General features: G+C 43.7%; 1 protein-coding gene across 1 annotated transcript in view; it reads right to left on the reverse strand.

Moving 5' to 3' along the window:
* LAMC1 (laminin subunit gamma 1) overlaps positions 1–23,090 on the reverse strand; it is a 106,267-nt gene that overhangs the window by 26,715 nt on the left and 56,462 nt on the right. Inside the window, exons 2-11 of the mRNA XM_059673654.1 lie at positions 14,769–15,073; positions 10,835–10,965; positions 8,656–8,822; positions 5,669–5,857; positions 4,707–4,824; positions 4,254–4,352; positions 4,024–4,160; positions 3,054–3,176; positions 2,777–2,966; positions 2,362–2,474 (exon numbers count right to left, since the gene is read on the reverse strand). Coding sequence (XP_059529637.1) covers positions 2,362–2,474; positions 2,777–2,966; positions 3,054–3,176; positions 4,024–4,160; positions 4,254–4,352; positions 4,707–4,824; positions 5,669–5,857; positions 8,656–8,822; positions 10,835–10,965; positions 14,769–15,073 — 1,572 coding nt within the window. The remainder of the gene's footprint in view (positions 1–2,361; positions 2,475–2,776; positions 2,967–3,053; positions 3,177–4,023; positions 4,161–4,253; positions 4,353–4,706; positions 4,825–5,668; positions 5,858–8,655; positions 8,823–10,834; positions 10,966–14,768; positions 15,074–23,090) is intronic.

Genomic DNA, 23,090 nt, shown 5'->3' on the forward strand with positions numbered 1-23,090 from the left:
AGACAAGACAGCAGGGAAAGCACCTGTCAACAAGTACCACTCCATTATATTTTTTTATACCCTGCGCAAAACGGCAAAAATAAACACACAAGTTCTAATACTCAGGGCTACTTCAACATGTATGCAAAGATTCCAAAGCCATTATGCCATATATCACAATGCTTTCCCCTTTCCAGAAGAAAAATAAAAAGAGGAAGCCTTACATTGACTTAGACCAATGGTTCGTCCAACCCCACAGTGCCTGTGATGGTCTCAGCTGGAGCATCCCATGGAAGAGGCTGGCCCTGATGATGTCATCAAGTTTCCCTTTAATTTCCATCCCACTCCTGTCTCTGGCAGTCTATCTTTCAAGTGTATTTCCCCATGTTATGAAATATCACTGGCTGCTTATATAATTCTTAAAAATTGACAACCTGAGGCTGAAGGATATCTCTTCTGTTATTGACTTGAACTTAGTTAACTTTCAATATGTTTATGGGGTTTTTCAACAATTAGATCATGAGATACTTTTCCACTGGCTAATGTGCTTCAAACTCTAAACACTCTTAAGTCTCCCATGCTAAAAGTACTCCTCCTCCCATCTGGTCCCCACTCCCAAATTACGTATAATCCATCTCTTTTCCTTTCCTTATAGCCAAACCTCTTAAAAGAATAACCTTTACTTTAACTTCTTGACCTTAAAATTACTATTGGGACACTGCACTCTAATTTCAGTTTCAACACTTCTTAAACACACACACACACACACACACACACACACACACACACACCTCCACCTCATCAATGACTCCTTAGTCACCCAACCCAAAATCCAATGGTGTTAACTTCTTAAACTTGTTAATTGTTTCTCCTCCTCAAATTTTTTTTGTCGCCGAAACCGGTTTGGCTCAGTGGATAGAGCATCGGCCTGTGGACTGAAGGGCCCCAGGTTCGATTCGGGTCAAGGGCATGTACCTGGGTTGCGGGCACATCCCCAGTGGGAGATGTGCAGGAGGCAGCTGATCGATGTTTCTCTCTCATCGATGTTTCTAACTCTCTCTCTCCCTCCCTTCCTCTCTGTAAAAAATCAATAAAATATATTAAAAAAATTTTTTTTCTCTTTTGAGGCTCAGGGCATGGTCCTTAAATAACTGTTTCCCGAATTGCATGCTCTTTTTCTTGTTTCCAAGTTTAAAATTACTACCCATGCATTGACAACCTTTCAGTTCTAGATCTCCAGTCCAAATTTTTTCCTAAGCCCCAGATCCATGTTTCAACTACCACTTATAAGATATTTTCATCTGGATATTCATGAAGTCACATCCAAGCTGTTGAGGGCATTGTGCTAAGTGAAATAAGTCAGACAGAAAGCGAACACTGCATCATCTCCCTTACACTCGAAATCTTTAAAAAGAAAACAAAAAGAGAAACAAAACAAAAAGAAACCAAAACACTTACCTCTTAGCTACAGAGAACAGAGATTGGTGGTTTACGAAGTTCCAGTTATAAAATAAAATAAATCATGGGGATGTAATGCAGTGTGGCAGCTACTGCTGATAATACTGTATTGCATATTTGAAAGTTGCTAAGAGAGTAAATGTTAAAAGTTGCCATCACCCGGGGGAAAAAAAATTCTGTAACTATGTGTGGTGACGGACATTAACTGTACTCATTGTGGCAGTCATTTCACAATATGAACAAATATCAAATCATTATGTCATGCACCTGAAACTCATACAATGGTGCATGCCAAGTATGCCTCAATAATAAAAATCCACACACCCAAGCTGCTGATGCCACTCTCAGTGCCACCTCACCACTGACTCCCCTGCGCCAGTCCTACCTTTCTACAGAAAGAGGTCTTCGTTAAAAGGGACATCTGTAATACTTTCAACAATAAAAATGAATTTTCGAAAACAATGCAAAAAATTTCTATAGGAAAAAAATTTGAAAGGCATACTTAAAACAGCTTTATCTCAAATTATAACAAATGTTCGTTCAGTAATTTTTAATTTTCTATAATCAAGCCAACAGATAAAAGACTTGAGAATTACAGAACAATAAATAAGAAATTGAGGTTAGTAAGTCAGATGAGCCAGTAAAATTATATTTAGAAATTTTGGAAGAATCTATTTATATGTAATGTAATCGGAATAGGCTTATCCATTATAAGACAATAGTATTTACTAATTTTAGTAAATTTTCTCTAGGTTCTTAAAAGTGATTAAAAATACTTTTTTTTTTTTACACATAACTCATGTATATAGTTTATACCACTTCTTTAGGATAAGCTTTATAGCATTAGGACTTTAGCGATACCCTTTTGCATATTAAGGATCCTAACCATGTTAAACAGCTCTTCTACGTTATATCATAACTTACTTCTCTCACTGTATGTCCCACGGATCTTGATAGAAGTTAGGTTGTTAAGGAGCTTTTGAAATTCGAAAGGGGTAAGAGTAGGCCTCCAAGGGTAATCTGTTGCTTCGTGGAGCCTGGAGAGAAAGAAGGGGCCCCATTAGCTTCTGTGAGGACAATTCTGGGGGCTGAGAAAGCATTTCTTCTTCATTTAGGCTGCCAACAATGCAAAGCTCCGCCAATGTGACCAAGTCAGAAATCGGTCTGCTGGCTTGACAGTGCAGGTGACAAGGGTACAGGGGACACAGGGAAGGCTCCCTTTTACAAAGGCCCCTTACACCCCAAAGTTTCTCTTCAACATTCACCTTGAAGCCTGGAGAAGCTCAGATCAAGAAACCACTTCTGGCCAAGTCACACTTTACAACGAAGAGGACCTTACCTGAAGACGTACTTCACAGTGGTCTCACTGGGATAGGAATTGCCCTGCGCGATCAAGGGCACGGACACTCGCAGGCCCGCTCCCTCGAGCACCACGTCTTCTGCAGAGAGGCGCGTGTCTCGCCTGTCCACTCGAAAGGAGAAGGAGAGGTTCTGACCATAGCTCATCACCTGCTTGCCCAAGAACTTGGCTGGAACACAGACACATGGGGCAAGGACGTGAGAATGAGACTACAGAGGAGCACACCCCAGCCAGGCCGCTTTCTGGCCCCACTTACCAGGAGCAATGAAGTACCTAGGAAAGTAGCTGTCTGAGATGACGGCGATGTCTTGCCTTTCAGAGGACCACTCCAGGGATGATTCGGAGCCGTCCCTCTGCTCTGCATGCCACCCATCCTCATCTGCAAGCAGAGGACAAAAACACAAGTGCTGTGACATTGTAAACACCCTGAATTCACCTTTATGGACCACAAACACAGATAAAAAGTGTAGGGAGAGCCCTAGCCGGTTTGGCTCAGTGGCTGGAGAGTTGGCCTGCGGACTGAAGGGTCCCTGGTTCGATTCCGGTCAAGGGCACATGCTTAGGTTGTGGGCTCCATCCCCAGTAGGGGGCGTGTAGGAGGCAGCTGATCAATGATTCTCTCACACCATTGATGTTTCTACCTCTCTCTCCCTCTCTCTTCCTCTCTGAAATCAATAAAAATATCTATTTTTAAAAATCTTAAAAAAAAGTATAGGGAAACACAGCAATGAAGAAATGAATCCTACAACAGTACCTAGATATGCTATACCTCTAAAATTACATTTTTGCTTTATTTTATGTAACATTTAACTATGGTGAATTCTAAACTCATGTATGTTTTCATAAAGTATGGCATCGGGAATATAGTCAAGAATATTGTAATGACTATGTACGGTGTCAGAGGGGTACTAGATTAATCGAGGTGATCACTTCGTAAGTTATATGAATTTCTAATCACTATGCTGTACACGTAAAACTAATATTATATTGCATGTCAACTGTAATTGAAAAATAAAAAGTTTTTAAATTACCATCTTCAAAGAGAAACTATGTATGATGATAAAAACAAAAAACCCCCAAGCAAGAAAGCCAAATAAAAAATCATGTTCATTAAAAAACATGAAGCGTTGCTACCATCAAAAAAATCCTCCAAGAGTTACTGATTTTTAAAAAATGCTGTACGTCTAGTTGCACATTTTGGGGACAGAAGAAAAGGTCTAAGTTACCAGTCTGAAAGGTCGAGGTTACAGAGTAAACACTGTAGCCGACGGCGTTCGTGCAGACAGAAGAATGCCCGTAGCAGAAGCAGGGTGTGCAGCCTCGGGGATTAGATGATTCCAGATTAAAAAATCCAGGTTTGCATCTGAAAAAGATTAAGGTACAATCAGGCATTTTTTGAGTGCTTGAAAGACGATAACAGAGAAAACACAATCCAGCTGGAGAAGGAATGAGCTACCTCTCACAGTTGAAGCCTTCAACGTTGTCTTTGCAAACACACCGTCCTGTCTCGACGTTACATTCATCCGTGCTGCCGGCAGGGTTACACGCGCATGGCCTGTTGGGTGGAAAATGAATAAAACAATGAGAGAAGAGACAGGAGCAAAGAAATTCCACTCTTAAAGTCAACCTGTTGGTTTACATGTTAATAACAGTAATAATACCTAACTGATGTCACTTTTATACTTGGATCTGGTTTCAATCAAGGATACCCATTACATTTAATATGTAAAACTCTGCTTAATCTCTGTGCACACCAATCCTGGGTCATCATTACAGCCACAAGTCTTGAATCTCGCGGACAATTACTTTGGGGGAAATGTTTATAAGGCTACAGATAAGCCGTAGGTCTATCATTAGGAATCAGCTCCATTTAGGTTGTGCCCCTTGTTTTGGTGTTGAAAGGTCTCACCTGCACCCTGCCTCCGTGAGAGAATGGAACCCAGGCTGGCAACGGTCACACTTGTCGCCCATCACTCCCGGCTTGCAGCTACATCGGCCATAGCTGTCACACTGCGTGCTGAGGGAACCTAAAATGTGAAAAGCATGTCAACCACCGGGTGCGTCTGCAATATTACGTGTCAAAAAAAAAAGAAAAGAAAAGAAAATTGGTAACTTAGAACAATGCCCGAAAACCAATACGCAATCTCTAGATGGTTACGGAGGAAAATGGTGAAATTTTAAATCGCGATTCTCTCAAAATCAGACCCCTGTAAGCCATTACATGTTACCTTTCCAGACACACCCCCTGGACATCAATGTTGAAAACACTAACAGGTCGCTCTGTTCCCAGCGGTAAACTGGACACGAGGCCCGTCCCTCCTCTGTGAGAAAGCACTGGTTCCCTCAGGGTCATGCCGATAACTTAAGTGTCCACCGGCACACACAACAAACACAAAGGTCAAACTCCTGCAAGGACAGAATGGACTGAGAGCACAACCACCTCTGTGGACATAAACTAACATGAAACAGCTCAAGCTCTCGAAGGATTTCAGACTAAACAAAATCATCAACAAGGAAGAACTCACGCAGCAGCTAACCTTTCACCATGGAGTTCAAATGCTCCCTAGGATCCTGTTGCTAATTATTTACGAAATCATTGCTCAGGCCACGCCAAGTTTTACACACACCCGAAAATCATCGGAGAGTCCAATGTGGTTAAAGAGAGTGGCGGTGGGGGGACAGACAGATCCTGAATCACTGACATGTTATAATTTACACGTTACAGTAATGTCCGCATTTTCATACCAAACCTGTGCACGTGCCTAGGAAACAGCTTCATTTTCTGAGGCTACAGGAAATGCTTACTTTTTTTCTTTTTTTTTTTTGGTCTTGAAACCCATCAGGCTGAAGCAGACACTGCCTGGCACTTACCCACAGGACTACAGTGGCACGGAGAGCAGGGCTCCGTGTTCCCGAGGCGGAAGAAGTTCTCCCGGCACCTCTCGCAGTGGGCGCCGTCCGTGTTATCCTGGCAGTTGGTGCAGTGGCCACCGTGGCTGGTGGAACGGTATAGTTCAGGGTCAAAGTAGCACTCTCGTGATCGGCCATTGCAGTCACAGGCTGTCAGCCAAACACACAACTTAAGTGAGATCCATGTTCCTGATGAACAGCATTTTTACAAGACTAAACAAACAAACAAACCACAATTTCCCACATCTCTGGGACAGACAGTGTTAAAATAAGAATGACTGCCAGATGTACTGCTCATTAAGAAAAAGAAAACTAGTTTGTCAATAAAGAGTTTATACAGAAAATGTTCATCCTGATCAAAAACAGCACCATCATAAAAGATAAGGAATTCCTTTTCTTAGGAAGGGATCTCCAGGTCATTGTGCATATACAAAAAAAAAAAGCCAAGTCAAATTACAATTTTTCTGAATCTTTATTCTTCATCCTAATCCCAACTCCAAGAACATGTCAACGTAAACGCAGGCTTCAAGGCGCCTTAACGTTTCAGGCCTTAGATGATTCAAATACATTAAGATATGAACTTCCAAGGTGCCAGGTTATCTGCATATCCAGACTGGGCTAACCTGAGACCGAGGGGTTATAATTAGTGCTTCTGCAGACGGAAGCAGAATTAAAGCGAAATCTGGATCCAGTGGAGCCATCCATCCACTGGGGAGCCTCAGCGCCAACTGCGTCATCTGTTAAGTAACTAATGATACCACCCGCTTCAGGGCACAACCATAGTTTAAGAACAAGTATCTGTAGTCACAGAAATGCACTGTATTTATATGCAGATGATTTTATCAGAATTATTGATTCTGCCCAAAGTATGTTTGATTCTACAGACAGTATCATGCACACTAAATAAAAATAAAGTTTTATTTAGAAAATAAAATTTTATTTAATAAAGTTTGATTTCAGAAAGATCAGGAAGTTGTTGTTTTAAAATACTTAAATATACATATTTTCTTCCTTCATTTACAATCAGTTCTTTTATGATACTATACTTGAAAATTTTTTAGGAACTCGAATTACTGTCACCAAATTAGAGTTGTGCTAAGTAACTTTTATAGCTCCCTTCCCCTTCTTCAGTAGCTGTTTCTTTTCCCTCCAGCCTCCCTAGATGATCCCACAATCTACCCAGCCAGCCTCACCGGAACAGTCTGGTGCTTGCAGACTATGAGCCAGAACAATTCCTGGGTCTCCACTGTCCTAACCCAAGGGTTTTCAACCTTCTTCATCTCACGGCACACAGAAAACTAATCACTAAAATTCTGAGGCCACAGCTGTCACGTTGCATGCTGAGGGAACACCAAAAATATATATTTTGCCAATCTGATAAAAAACATAGGTATAATTTTGACTCATTCACACTGCGCGGCTGCTGTTGTGCTGGCTGGTGCCATTTTGTAATTTGACAACCTCAGGGAAAGAGGTCAGTGCCCTGACGAAGCAGTCAGGTACTGCACGTTCTGATAATTCTTGCGGCACCCCAGTTGAAAATCGCTGCCTACCCCACAGCTCAAGCAGAGGCTGTGGCTCCCTCTTCAGCATCCGGTAAGAGAGAAGGCAGCTGTCATTTCCTCTTCCGTAGCTCGAGCCCCTGGACAATACTGGGCTACTGTCACAACCTCCAGAAACGTTGTTCTCTGAGGGGTCACAGGGCCAAAGGGACCGAGGAAGCAAGCAAAGTGGCTTAGCTCCTCATCAAAGTCCTCTGCCTACAGCATTCAGCTGGCGATCCAGGGTCTTTGTTGTTCTCGTAATGTTCCTGGACAGACTCTAAATATGCCCACGTCATTAAACAGAATATTTGCTAAACACAGGTGTACATTTACTTCGGTGGCACACCTTAGGAATATTTCATTCTTTCTCTTGCCGGCCTTTATCCCGTAGCTTCCAACACTGGATATGACAGTTCAGTAAAATAACTAAAGAAGCCCAAGCAATCGTTTAGGAATGCTGGAGGAGGCTATAAAGTTAATCTGCAAATCTGGGATTTGTTGAGGGAAAGAAAAGATGAATAAGGAGATCTGCTCTGGGCAGCTAATAAAATTAGTCATAAGATATCAATTCTTTCTCAAGGCTTCTGCCAACAATTCCTGCAAGTTCACAGGGTCCGCTTTCTTATTCAATTTATTCCCAAGAGAATATGATAAGGGACATTTATAAGGACATGAGAAAATTACAGCTGCTTTAAAATTTTCTTAAGTCCTTGGCCAGTCATAATTATATGATTTCATGGTTCCTTTCTCCTGAGATTCCTTTCCCTATCTGTTCAGAATAAACAAAGATGTTGTGAAGGAACAAACAACGTGTTATCTTCTCCAGTTCACCCTTCCCTAGGAATTCTAGTGTCTACTCTTCCTCCCAAAGCCTCCGCCTCTGCCTGAGGGGAATCAGAAAGTTCTCCCCACTGCGCTCTTTAGTGACACCGAGGAAAAGTAATTTTTTATAAATAAGCTTCTGAATGGCAGTCTTAGTCTAGAACTCATTGTAACCGACACATGTTAATCAATGACCTTAGCTCTTGAGCATTAGTCGGAAGAAGACTATTTTAACGGACAACAGAGAAAAGAACTGGAGAAATCGTATGTTAGAGCTGACCACACTGGCCCGGTATCTGGATCTAAGCACAGTGCCCAGCGTTGAGGATGCTGCTCCCATCCTGGTGTGTGCACTCAGGAAGGAAACACACAACCAGCACGGTTTATGTTTACAGCCAATCGCCCTCATCTGTGATGTTCCTCTGACGTCCACGTCCCACGCTTTCAAAGTATGAAAGAAGCACTGCCTTTCGTTGTTTTCCTTTCAAGGAGGCGTAAATGCAAGTCACCCATTCCTTCCTCCGCCCCTGAGAGATCTCAAGATCACTGAACGGCCCGACACCGACGCCACGGGGCACTCACGCAAGCATTCGCTGGCACTCTCGGCAGTCGCCCTCCTCCACGGCCGGTCGTTGAAGAAGGGGAGACACTTTTCACAGTCGACCCCGTAGGTGTTATGCTTGCAGTCACACACCAGCTTGTTATGCTCATTCTTCACACACTCGCTTGCGTGTCCGTTACACTTACACCTGGGGAGAGAAGAGACACTCAGACACAGGACACAGCTCGAAAGCCCCAGAAATGGATGCAGAAAAAGGATGGACACGGGGAACCAAAAACAACCTCTGGATATGCTTGAGATCTCCATTCAAAACTGGAAACTGAGGCACGGAGAAGATTAGGTAAGGGCTGTTTGAGTTTTCAGGTATGAGGAAAAATTAAACAGGAGAAAAAGAAAAAGAGTGACTTTATTTAACAGAGGATGGGGCATTAACCAGACGCGAGAACAAAGTCCCTAACAGTATCGGAGGACGTCTGTAGCATCAACTTCCTGAAGTCAAATGTGTGGGCCAAGAGGCAGCCAAGTGCACTGCTTAAGAAGAGCATGGATTCTGCAGCCAGGCTAGGCTGCTGGGTTTCGAGCCCCGCCCTGTGATTTGCCTGAAAAACAGGGAAGATGATAATGTCTGTTTCATAGGGCTCCTGGGAGGATCAAGAAGTTGCTTTATTCATATGCCTAGGACTGTGTAGGCACATCACAAGTCAATAATTATGTCAGCAATTATCTGCCATAATGATTTTAAAGTATTCTAATCTGAGGGCAGCAAGAGACATTAGATACCTCAGGACCAGATAGATCTCTCTCTGGTGGCCTGGTATTCCCACAGGTTGCTTGGGGTAAAAATCCTTGCAGGATCCCCCAGATGCAGGTTAAAACCATAAACTAAGAACTCATGGAAATCCCCATGAACACCAACACATGCTCTGGTGTGCTGAGTTTCCCTCACTTGCTTCCTTGAGGATAGCCATCAGTTCCATAGCTTCTACTACCACTTAAAAATACACCCAAACATTTCTGGAACATCTACAGCATAACCAGATGAGTCACAAATTTATATTTCCAGCTCTCATGTTTCTCCCAAACTCCTTGACTGCTGCACAAATTTAGTCGTCCTCCGTGACCTACAACTTTACATGTCTACATCCAAACTCATCGTCTTCCCAATTAACTCATCTTCGTTATTTACTGTTAATGGTACCACGACACTCCTGATCACTAAGCCTTACGATCATCATGACTAAATCCTGACAATTCTTTCTTCACAACAAAATGCATCTAAATGTTCCCTTCCATTCTACTGTCACCACCCTAATGTCAGGTGTTTGTCAGCTGTCACCTAGCTCACACAGCGTCATAATAAGAATGGAAATTGTCTCGAGCATACTCTGCTTGTAACTCATACATACATGCTCACAACTCCTCTTCCTGATCTCACAGCCCTACTGCAAAAAAAGAATGACATGATTTCTCATTGGTGACAGTTTCTATCAGCTTTCACTGAGCATCAACCCCTCCCCAGGAACACTGCATGCAAAAAAAAAAAAAAAAAGTTTCTGCTCTTGAGACCTCATAGTTTAACAGGGGAGGTAAGGCCAAGATTCTTGCCTGCTGTGTAAAGTCTCTGGCTCTCTGGTTTACAGCTCTACAAATTCACATAAGAGATGTTCCTTAAGCCAAGTAGGCTTATACACTGCCAACTCGAAACTTTTTTCATGACCTGCCCATCCTTCTGTACCAACCCAGACATCCTTCCCACTCATCCTAATCCTACCTGTTCTTCAAGACCCGGCTCCGAGCCCATCTGCTTCTCTAGCCTGACAGTTCTGCAGCATTCTCTGGCATGTGGCATCTTTTTATCTAAAACATGGGGCTGTACTGGTATTTACTCTTTCACATATTTACCCATTGTCTGCCCCATTCCTGTGTAGGATCCTAGAAGGTCCAGTCCGTAGGTGCATGTCAGCCCGACACTTCCTCCGGAGCTTCATAGTGCCTATCTGTTATAGAGCTTTGCACTTACATTCTCAATAAGAATTCACGAAGGGGACTGACTTGACAGGGTTTTAGAAAACCTACTTACTTTGTTTTCATGATAATGAGAAGGTCTAACAACATTATTAATGCAGCTCTAAACAGCTGCTGCATTCACTTCTAAACCAAAGCTCGAATCCCTTTCAAAGTGGTTAAAAGTTTACTTACCTACCACCTACGGAAAAATCAGAGATTGCGTAGTAATAGGACTTGAGAACTTTGGGGTCATTAAACACCTCGTCTCCAAAAGTGTTTAGGCGATTGAGAGTCACTCGGATGTCGGTGGCTGTTACCCACTCCTGTGAGAAAACAGAAACAGAAAAAAACAGCTAGTGGGACTGAAGATAAGAGACATAAATGGGACAACAGTGAATGTATCATTTAACTTATGTCCTCTTCTAGCATTAACTCAACTGTAATACTCAATGGTTCCTTGAATTTCTTGATATTTTTCTCCTTCTTGACTTTTCCCTTCTTTGTTCTAAGTTGTTACTTCACCACTCAGAGTCCCCCAGAGCAGGAATAATACTAGTTTCTTCACAGGCCATTGAGAGGCTTAAGTGAAATATACTTCTAAATGCCTGGCATACATTGGATACTCAATACACATGTCCCTTCTTTTCCACCCTGTATCCGCACCCCAAATCCAATCAGATATTAGCATGGAGCTCATGTGACGCCACACTTGTACAAGACATGCTGGTCGTTGTTGTCTCCTCCTGCCCACTTGGCACCACCTATCGCTCCCTCCATAGCCAATCCACTCCGATAGGTCTGGGATAGACATCCAAGTAGAAGCACTAAATCATTACACTGCCCTCAACCAATCAGAGTCAGTCTTTGCCTTGACCCTCTCCACAATTTCACTTCTCTGCGAGGCCTTCCTGGGGCACCCTACCTAAAACTGCTACCACCCCTGAATGCCCGATTTCCTTTCCCTTTTTTATTTATATTGTCTGTTTCTGACACCAACATCACCAAATTGTAAGCAGGAATTTTTTGTTTTGTTCACTGCCATTCCCCTAGCATAGGAGGTGCTCACATGGCATTTGCTGAGCAAATGAACAAATGGAAAGAAACTACGGCTGATCGACTTGGTAGGTGTACCATAACAGCCACGGGTAAGAACGAAGGTTGTACCGTTTTCCCCTAGATTTTGTGAAATCAAAGCCCTTGTAATAAATGCCCTTTCACTGAGCTAATGCTAGTCAGGTGTTTACATCTGCGACAGGCTGTTATACAAACGATGCCAACCCATTGTCACTGCCGGTGTCCCCACCCTGCAGAGCCCCTTCCCACATGGATTCTGGGCTTGGGCATGTGATTTGCTTTAGCTGAGGGGACATCAGCGAATGTGACACAAGCAGAGGCTTGATAAGTACTTATCACTGGGACTTGCCCTCCTGGAATAATTCCACCATCACATGAAAAAGCCCAGACTAGCCTCCTTGAGGATGTAAGACCACAGGGAGAGAGAAACCCAGCTCCCAGCTCACCTGCCGGCGAGTGAGCCCAGGGCAATACAGAATTAATGAGAAATAATAAATCATGGTTGTTTAAACAAAGACACCATCTCCATTTCAAGTCCTCTCCTGGGACTGCACTACAAACACCTACGGAGACATAACGAGACGCAACGAGTGAGTGCAGGGCTGTGGGCGAGACTGGGAGGCACGCCTCTGATTAAGAACCACTGCTTCAACCATGCCAAACACCTGGCAGATAGAACAACACAGAGAACTCAGAAAAGCTAATCACCAAGCCTCCAAGTATAATTAGAAAGGAAAGAGATGATGATTTCACCGCATCCAAACTTGGAACTCCAATAACAACTCCCACTCATGGCCACAATGTTAGGAATCCTTCAGTCGTCTGTAATGTAAATAGCTAAACATATCTGTGTTTAATGCTTATTATATTTTATACAGCCTTCACCTTTATCACGGCTCTCCTGAATAAAAGTTTTTCAAGGGCTGAATCTAAGCACCCCCCCCTTTTATTTCCCTCATAGTGGGAACCTTCAAAAGAACAGACAGACCCTGGGGCAACACTTTCTGGGTTTTGAATACCAGTTCAGCCACTTAAAACTGTTTGGGGCAAGTTATTTTATCCTTTCTGAGCCTCTGATTCCTCGCCTGTAAAATGGAGATAATCAAAGCATCTACCACATAGAGTCATCCTGAGGGTTGAGTTAATATATCTAAAGGGCTTAGAACAATGCTTGTCACACTGTGGCACATTGTAGTGAGTGCTGTAATAAATGCTAATCATCGTCCTAAATCAATGGATGCTTGATCATATTCATATACAAGGAAACCAAGAAGGGTCTCCCTCCTGGCAGGGAGATAGCTTCTGGAGGGTGGCACAGGGGGTGATGAGGAAACGGTGCTCGGCCTCTCCTCACTGTCCAATCAGCTGAAGCTTAAACCCCCTTGGCAGCCAGATCTCAGAGCCAGAGCGCTTACATCTAGAGACACATAGTTAATGTCTCCGCATAATGATGCCAACTGACCAAATCCACCGCAGACGCTTACAGCATTTTTTCCACATTAAGTCTCGTGAGTTCCTGTGGAACAAGAGCAGCAAACATCAGGATTCCTATAGCTGGCGGAACGGCCTCAAGACGGCTGACCAGGCCTCCAGTTAGCGAAGGTGCCAGAAAACCAGTCGCAACATGACGCCACTGCCTTTTCCTACTGGCTATCCTGTTGTCCCTCCAGGACAGTCGAACACAATCATCTGTGTGGGAAGAAACGAGGCTAGCAAACGTCTGCGGGGTCAGCTTGAGGAGTCTGTGTCGATCACTCCTCCCCTAGGCAGGCAGCCTCCTGCCTTCTCATCTATCAAAGTCAGCGAGTCTTCCTGCCATTGACTTTGAGCACCTCTTACCGCCAATGCGAGAAACGCTTCTCTGAAGGACTCTGCAAACATAGCCATTGCTCACCACACCCTCAGAGCTTTCCAAAATCAAGACGTATCACCTCGCAGCCAGCAGCTTACAGAAGAAATACAATGGAAAGGAAGAAGTGGACTCACAGAGAAATACAGTCTCATCTTGTGCCACTGTCCAAAACCGTACAGCCAAATTAAAGGAGGAGTCCTGGACATCATAAATCCCAGAGAGAAAGAATGAGAAGACACAAAAGCATAAAGCACCCCCCCACCCCCCACTGAGAAGTCACAATAGCTTTTCATGACACAAGCACAGCTTTTGCAAAACCACATCCAGTATTTCTTGTCTCAGTCAATTACTACAGCCTGCCCCCATTTAGATGTTAGCTTCAGCCACAGGGCAGAAGTGCCTCCAATTCTGTGTTAATGTGCTGGGTATATATGGCACGAGGCTCGCCAGTCTCTCCAAGATCAAACAGCCAGAACATAAGAAAAGTTCACAGAAATCTAAGCAATACATAAAGATTCCATATGATGGTGCATAGGAATTATGTACACAGCATTTATGAGAAAAATTCTTTTCTATTGCTAAATAGGGGAAAGTTTCTATGACGATGCTTGAGCATGATACGAGGGGTACCGAAATTCATATCCTGGCACAAACACCAGTGCTATAGATGATGAGGAGTTTTCATGACTGGCAACAGTGCCAGACAAGCCCAATCAGAATTCCCTGGCACAATAATGAAGGAAGGCGGCATTCACAACTATCCTGCTTCAGTTGTTGCCTCTTGCTAATAAAATATCTTCTACTTTGTCCAATCAAAGAAGAGGTAAGAAAGGATGCAAGAAAACCGGATCGATAAGTTCAAATACCCTCTTCTCAAGGTCAGAAGCAAAATGTTTCCACTTCAAGTGCAAACACTGGAGTTAAAATGGTCCAACTTCAAAAAAATTTGTAAAGTTTAGATATCCCAGGACACACTTGCAAGTGCATGAGAACGTAAGAACAAACATCAACCGTGGGTAGGGTGGGGTGGGGACAGGACAAAACTGTTCTCCCTCGCTTAGTGAGAGTCCACAGGAGGGCAGAAGGCAGGCCAGCTGTCTGTCTTGTTGGGGGACCACAGGCCCCATCACCACAATCTTCCCGCATCCCGTTCGTATGTGGGAGAACCGCCTGGCTCCACGCCACCCTCCGGATGCCTACCTGCAGCACAGGGCTATTGTCGAAGTTGTAGGCACTGGGTCTCCCCTCCAGGGTGGAGAAGGCCACGTTGCCCCCGGTGAGCGGGGAAATGTCACTGAACTCGTCGGTGCACAAGGCCTGCTGCTCGTCCTCTCCAGTCCTGATGAAGCCGCGGTTCATCTTGAAGTAGGTGTTCTCGCAGGAGCCGCTGTAGTACTGGTAGGGAACCCAGGGCCCGTCTTCCCGCGTGCGCTTGTAAATGGCGAAGCTCTCTGGCCGGCTGGTGTGGAACCTGAGGCGCACGTATGTGATGTCAAAAGATTTTCCTACGGGACAAACACATCAAAGTTCATATCTCATGTGAGAAGCAAAAAAAAAAAAAAAAAAAAAGCCCCCGTGTTCCCAGTTTGCTTTGGAACTTGACAGAGAAAGAGCATACCAACCACCCTGTGCACACTAGACTAAGAAGGCTCCAGAACATACAACACATCGGCTGTGTCCGACAAGCTGGTCTACATATACTGTTCCGGAGCACGTTTTCCCACACAAATGACAAGTTATAGTTGGTTCATAGGTTAGCTTATGAAAGCCTATTTATGACGTAGTTTGTTGAAATTTTGTTTGCCATAAAAATTGTAGCATATGTTAGTACTGTACTTACACTATTAAAAATAAAATGGGGGGAAAGTACATTTATTCTTAATGCTGAGGTTTCGGCAAAAGCTTAACTGAGAGATAGAAAGAAATGTTTTTTGAAAGTGGGTATTCTGGGCACTTTCAAAATGTTTAAAAACTCATTCCTTGTTAACAATAATATTATCTTTTCATGCAGGAAGAGTACCCTGGGCACTGATTGCGATGCTACTTATCGACCAGAGTAAGAAAGAGAAATCTGATACGGGGGGGACAGTGGTTGAGATAGGAGGCAGGGCATAGAGTAGGAAAGAAGACAACAATTCCTCCAGTGGCTGAATAAACAGAAAGAGAAAGGGAGAAAGGTGGCTTAAAGAAGTTGTGTTTGAACATGTTCAAAAGAGAATAGGTGAGAGGTGAGCTCTGGTCAGGGAAGGGCAGCAAAGGGAGGAGTCAGTGGACTGTCATCCCTCCGGAAGAAGAATCGCTGGTTCAGGCAGCTCCCTACATCTGCCAATCCGACAGCAGGGTATCTTGGTCGCCAGTCAGCGTGCCTTCGGGTAGGTAGAAGGGGTCATGTGCAACTGTTGATTCATTCAGAAATTGGGTCTGACACTATCGTTTCTTTGCTGCTTCTATGCCAGAGTGAAGATCACAGTTTGGTCAACAAGTATTTGTTGGGCACAATGACAAGCTCAGGCCTCTGCTGTACACTTTGGGGGACAGGATGTATTAGGGGTTCTTGCACTCAAGGAGCTGCTAGTCTTTTGTCCCCAAGTGAATTAACTGCACAGGAAGAACCATCTTAATCCTCCCCTACACTCTCAGAAGTGCTGAGGGCAGACTTCCACCATTTCTCACTTCCTTGAACCCACTCATCCCCAGGGGGACGATGCTCATGTGTGGCCTGGCATCTCCAGCTCTCTCTCTAGCTGTGAGTCCATCTCCTGCACGTCTCAATGCAAGACAGTACCTCTGGCTCCAGGCAGGAGGCCTGCTGCAGTCCTGGTACAGATCTGAGACTCAGTGGGTGAGTTCAATTGGGAAAAGGAGGTGGCAGGGGGAGGGGGCAGGAAGTAAGAGCAAAGAGGCCATGGAAGCCATGTGTGCAGGCTCTGTTCTTCACTCCAGTCTATCTATAATAAAATTGATGTGATGAGCCATATCTGATTGTATTTCTCAACTGGTCCTGATCTTAAAAGAGAGGTTTAATTAACTGCCCCCGTCTACACAAAACACACACACATACATATGACCTGGAACACAAGGACGTGTGGCATGATGGAAAGAACACAGTTCTGGGCACTGTGAGTTCTGAGTTCAGGTCCTGCCTCCTTCAACGACTAGCTGTGTGATTTCTGCTCTGCCATTTTCCCCTCTAAAAATGAGGAGGATAATCCCTGAGCCACCCGCTCCCAAGGGCTGTTGCAAGGTCAAACTAAGATCTTGTATATATTTGACTCATTGTAAAACTCTATACAAATATAAGGTATTATTACAACAGGGTTTAGGAGAAAATTCCTGAACTAGGACCCTGGGTATGTTCACACATAAGGGCCTGATTATTCCAGGGACTACCTGGTACAGCCTGGATCTTCTATCTACAATGCAATCCAACATTTTGCCTCAACACGGGTCATGAAAATACAGTTTACAACCCTCCTGTTAAAAGAATGCAAATTTAACCTCTCTTTACTATGTAAAAAATGTCAAGACATTCACCTTTGCATGAGGGTGAGGCTATAATGCAGTATCTAGGACATTCCAGCAACTATCTAAGACATTCCAGAATGGGAGAACCACTTAGGAGTAGGTGGCTCAGGATGTTCAAAGGCTGACTCGCTAATCTCTAGATTATAGATGACTCTTACTTTTCTACTCTCTGTCTACATTTATGATATCGCAACCTCATTTTTCTTTAGCAACTCAACCTGCAGAAGATTGGATCAAAGGAGAGAAGGCAGAACAGATCAGGGTGCTTTTGAGTTCCATACCAACATTTGTACCACAAAGCCACACCCCCAAAAGAAACGGCCTATGTGCTCATTCTCACTGGGGACACACCTAGAAAGCAATCTTGCTAGCATTAAACCTGGAGGCAACCTAGCATGCGGGCGCTGGCCTTCCCTCACCCAGCCTTTTTCAGAGCTGCTTTTCTCATCCTAACCTATAGCCACGGTTGGAAGAAGAAAGGCTGATGGGGCGATCTGTGGAGGAGGTGCACACAGTCCACAACACAAGACAGCCACATGGACTGACTGCTCATAGAGTTGCAGTCCGTCCGGCAGTCGCTACAGAACATTGTGCTTCCATGCAAGGAGGGCTATGACAGGGAAGTGCATAATGTTTTGGGAGCATGGAGGGAAGTCACCTAATCTAGATTTGTGAGGTTTTCCAAAGGAGGTGACATCTAAATCCAAGAGCTGAGGAATGCAGAGGAACTGGCTAAGCAAACAGGGCTCAGTTGTCCAGGCAGATGAAAGAGCATGTGGGAAAGCCCAGAGGACAGAGAAGTAATCACTGGAGGAATCAGAGTTGAATAGTATGGCTGGAACTGGAGAGAGTAGCTGGATATGAGCTAACGAGGAGGTAGAATACGCTGCCGGCCAGAAGTCATGCTAAAGAGCAACTTCAATTTAAGGACAATGGCAAGTCATTGGAATTGGAAGATTTGTCAGGAAATGCATGATTTGGTTTGATTTTTAGAAAGATCACTCTGGCCACTGTGGAAGGGACAGGTGGGGAAATAGTGAAGATGATGTGGCAGTAATATCGGAGAGATGACAGTGGCTGAACTAAGAGTAGGGACAACTGCTGAAAAGAAATGAATGGATGCAAGTGAGATGTAAGAAGCAGACATCAACAGTAACTTGGTCATTGATGGAGGGTGACGGGGAACAGGAGCCACTTCTGAAAGCCTCCTCTACATTTACCCTGTTGACATTCTGTTTCACTGTCAAATCTTTTATTCATTTCATAAAGCTGGGATACAAGAATGTGACTAGTGGTGGTGGAGGGATTGCCTCCATGTAGGAGGAACCCTGCATCCCTGCTTGCTATCTGGATGCAAATGCAAATGACTGTAGGTTTTATGGGATGGACACTGAAAGAATTCTAACTGATGACTTTTTATTTCTGTGCAGTGAAAATCAAGGGTGTCAGCTAAGAGGCTGGGGAATGTTGGTGGGGACTATGTGAGGAGTGTAGAAACTTCCTAAGAGACAATGTAGAGTCTAGCAAAGAGATGACTGGAGAAAAAAAAAAGCTTGCTGGGGAGACTAGACTGCGGAAGAGGAAGGAGGTCATGACTTTGTATGGACATCTTTGTGCAGGTGTGATTTTCTACACAGGTGCAATGGAAGGACAATAAGGAGACTAAAGTTACTTCAAGAAATCTGGACTCTCTTCTGAATAAAAACAGAAGCAAATATAGAGTGAAGAGTCAAAGCTTAGCTGTCTGTGCTATCCAGGATTACCTGCAACCATGAATAAGGAAGAACTGGGAAAGTAAGGAGCTACTTTTTATTTCATTAAATATTCCAATTCAGAAAATCAGAAGTGTGTGTCTGAAAAGTGTCCCAGCAACTACACAACTAGGACATCTTCCACCCCTCACCTCATGTTCATACAACCGAGACCCATCATGTTCTCTCTCTCTTTCTCACCATACTTCCCTACTCTTTGCCTGTCCTACTCCTTTGACAGTAGAGAAAGTACAATGATCTAGTTAATCGGGAGGTGAGCAGAAAATAGGACCAGGTCTCCTGATTTCCAGTCCAGTGACAGCTACCGTACTATCGTCACACTGAAAGGGTGTCCAAGGAGACAGGTCTGACTTGAAGGTGAAGACTCCAAGCACACAATTCCGAAAATCAGAAGTGCGTGTCTGAAAAGTGTCCCAGCAACTACACAACGAGGACATCTTCCGCCCCTCACCTCATGTTCATGCCCATTAAGACTAACCATGAATATACACACCCACAAGAAAATATTTAGCTTCTGCCTGTTCTCCTGCCTCCCCCCTCTCTCTGCCACATTCCTCCCATAAACAAAAAGCCTCAAGTGCAGATGTTTAGAATGAAGCACACAAAATTAACTAATACTTCCTGCTCTGAATCCTACACTTCAAGCTGGCGAGGGAATGAGAGAAGGGGAGGGGGCCGCCTGAACAACGAGAATCGGCCTTTGTTCACACGGGGCCAAGCCAAAGAATTCCGCTTAAGCCTCCTACGTGGTGAAGTATTTCTAATCGCTGAGCAGGGGAGAAACCCTTCCTGTCTCAGAGCTGGAGTCAAGCACTGACTTCTGGCGAACATAAACGCCTCTCTGTTATGTGCAGCTCAGAAGAATTCCACTGAGTTCCTTGTACAACAGCCTTCTTCGCAATGAAGTTATGAGCGACAATGGCCATACAGAATTTTGCAAAACTTCAAAATGCCCTTCAGTGGCCTGAATTAGACCAAGAAAACGAGTTCATTCTGAAGTCTCCAATTAGGAGTCACTGATTCACTATTGTACTTCTGGGCGAACTCCTCAGAATCATAAAATGACTGTTTTCCTTGCAGTCAGACTTGATCTTCTGAGTCTTAAAACTTCAATAAGGTTGTAGCACGTAAAGTCCACGAGAGATGATAGATGTTTAGGCTGCTAAACGAGATTCCCCCAAACAGTTAACACAAACAGTAGTCACCAAAAGCAACTATTTGAAAACGTTTTCCATTTTGTGAGTGGTGTAACTGCTGGCTGAAACAAGAGTTCCCAGGACAACATGCACAGCTGCGTTCCAGCTGTTATCGCTCCACCTCGGCAGGCAGATTTTCCAAATACGGCCTCGCCAATCAAGATGACCCAGGGCCAAGTGAATGCTGAGTGTGGGATCCTCAAGTGGACAAGGATGGGTGAGCAGGAAGAGGACTGATGAGCACATGCAGAATGCGATCTGGGTACGTGGAGTCGTTCCAACTGCCAGGAAACTCAGTCCTGATTGCCTGTTAACCGGCTAGTTACTACTGCCCAAAACTCATCTTCGAAACAGGTTCTTTTTAAAAACTTATTATCCCAGTCCTCCCCCTTAAATTTCAGTGCCCCTTTGTCATGGCCTCTCTGTCAATCGGCTTGATGCCAACAGTACGAGGGCACAATCCCATAGGAGGAACATCTAAATCAGCACTACTTATACCGAGGACAAGTAACCTTTATAGCTCGGTATAAAACAGTCATTTTTAATGGAATTTATTAAAATAAATGCAATGGAATTTACGATTTGAGAAAGCTTCAATGGTTCACATTTCCAGAGTACATGCAATACGCACTTCCTGTCACACGTGTCACTGCCATGACAGAAAGACATGCTAAGATGAGTAGTGCTGGAATATGGAGTTTCAGTTCCAAGCTGCCATTGGAGATATAACAGAGCAGGTAGGTAAAAGAGAAGTAATGCCAACCATTTGACTCTTGTTTAAACCCAACAAAATTCTACACCCTTGACTATTTATAAAAATCGTTGTATGGCCATGACAAAGGGGCTTAGGGGAGAAGAAACATTTGGAAATACATTGGCATGCCTTGGGGAAGATAATCTCTTAGGAAAGCAAGGTGTTTCCAAAAAGCACCAAATTTAAAGTGTAAGCCAAAGAAGACAGTTCTACCTTCATCTCCCAAAACTACCAGTTGGCGCCATTGTTGAATAAGACCATGGCACTAACCTAGCGTAGCAATCTTCCAAACATAAACTCTTTCTGCTTGCATTGCCCAACTGCGAGATCCAAAAATGCCATATACCCTTCAGCAAATGGAAAGGTCAAAACTGATTTGGTTTAACACACATCAAATATGAGATCATTAGACAGCTGTTATGTGAACAGAGAGAATTAGAATTCTTCACTGGACGCCAGAACATCAAACACTCTTGAAGAGTAATTTCAAATAGGTGTATAGCACTGTTAGATGCTACAGATATTTGCCATTATTATAACATAAATTCATCCTAATTTGTTTATCTTTGTCATTTTATTTGAAACCTTCACCAGAAGAGACAAGATTCCCAAGTGAAATTCCAAGACAAGAATTGGGCATATGCCCTCTTAACCCAAACCTCCTGCTTACAAGACTCAATACCAGCCCTAATTCAGGCTAGTAGGTCACAAGCATGCCTGAAATCCTTGAGCTGAGCTAAAGGAATGAAGCCAGCATTTACTCCCACTCACCCCAGCTGAGGCAAAAAATCCATTCTGCAGAACAACAGAGTTCTAACTACAGGGGACTGACTGACAAGTGGGATTTAATGGAGTCACCTAAAGAAAGCAAAGAAGTTAATTATAATACTAAGGAAATAAAATATAGAAATAGAAAGGCAATGAAATATAAGCTGCATAAATAAAACCCATATTTTAAAAATGTAAAATTGTTTAGCTATGAAAAGAAAAAAGACCACACAAGTATATGGGAAGTTATGTCTTCTGTGATATCCATGTACTATTAAGAACTGCACATACTTTCACCCATAATAGAGGAGTGACGAATGTAAAAGAATAGTGAGAAAATCTGATTGGGGGAAAAAGATTCTTATATATAATGAGAGATTCTATATGTAATGGTGCAATAATCGACTAAGGTAAACCCTAATAACCCTTCACCACCACCCCCGCACACACGGAGGGCCACAGAGAGTTGAACAATGGTGTTCTTTTATTTATTAAACCACTATTTGCTAAGTGAATTTAAGCTGAAGCCCACCAAGACAATCTATTTAGAATACACCATTCTTCATTTTGCTAGAATGCCTTTGCTTTCATTACTTTAACTCCTAATAAACTTGGCCCCTTATTTCCCTAAACCATATACTTCTTTTTCCTAAAAAACAAAACAAAAAAACCACAAATACCATAAAATATCTTAAATACTAAAATGTCTTTCTCAGTTTTCACAACTGCTTAACTTCTGAGCACAGCCACCCATTAGGTCAAGCACGGTTAATAGCCATAACCAGTCTTGATAATTCCACGTCCATTTTTTCCCCCATTCATTCAACAAATATTTAGTGAGCATCTACTATTTCACCATTCTACGCACTAGGGTTATGGAAGAGAATCACAGAGCCCAACACCGTAGGGCTTAGGGTACAGTGGGGAGTGGAGGTGGGTAAAGGATAGATAAAAAGCAAAAATAAAAATGTTGTGTGTCAGGTGATAAATGATGTGGCGAAGAACAAAGTAAGGATAGAAAACATGGGGGAGGAATGCCATTGAATACAGAATCATCAGGGATAACTTGAGGTGGACAAGGACATTCTCGGAGAACTCGGGAGAAGGGAAACACGTGGGGGGGAAGAACATTCCCGGAAGGACAAAGGCAAATACCATGAGGCAGGAGCATCTTGGCAAGTTCCAGGGAAGGTGACAAGGCCAGGGGGGCTGGAATAAGAGTGAAAAAGAAGGAATGTACAGGGGATAAGGTCAAGAAGCTGAGGGGAGGAGGGCCTGCCCTTCATGTAGGCCTTACAGGCCACTGTAAGACTGGCTTCTACTGCTTTGTTTTGTTTTGGCTTCTACTCTGAATGAGTTGAAACACCCGCCGCCTCTCCCCCCACCCACCGCCCCCCAGCCCCGGAGGATTTTATAACAAGGGCGTAACATGATCTGACTAGTATTTTAAAAGGATCGCTCTGGCTGCTTTATTGACAAAAGACTACAGAGGAGGCTATAGGGACAA

Source organism: Myotis daubentonii, chromosome 18 (genome assembly GCF_963259705.1).
Source record: "Myotis daubentonii chromosome 18, mMyoDau2.1, whole genome shotgun sequence".
Classification (NCBI taxonomy): Eukaryota; Metazoa; Chordata; class Mammalia; order Chiroptera; family Vespertilionidae; genus Myotis; species Myotis daubentonii.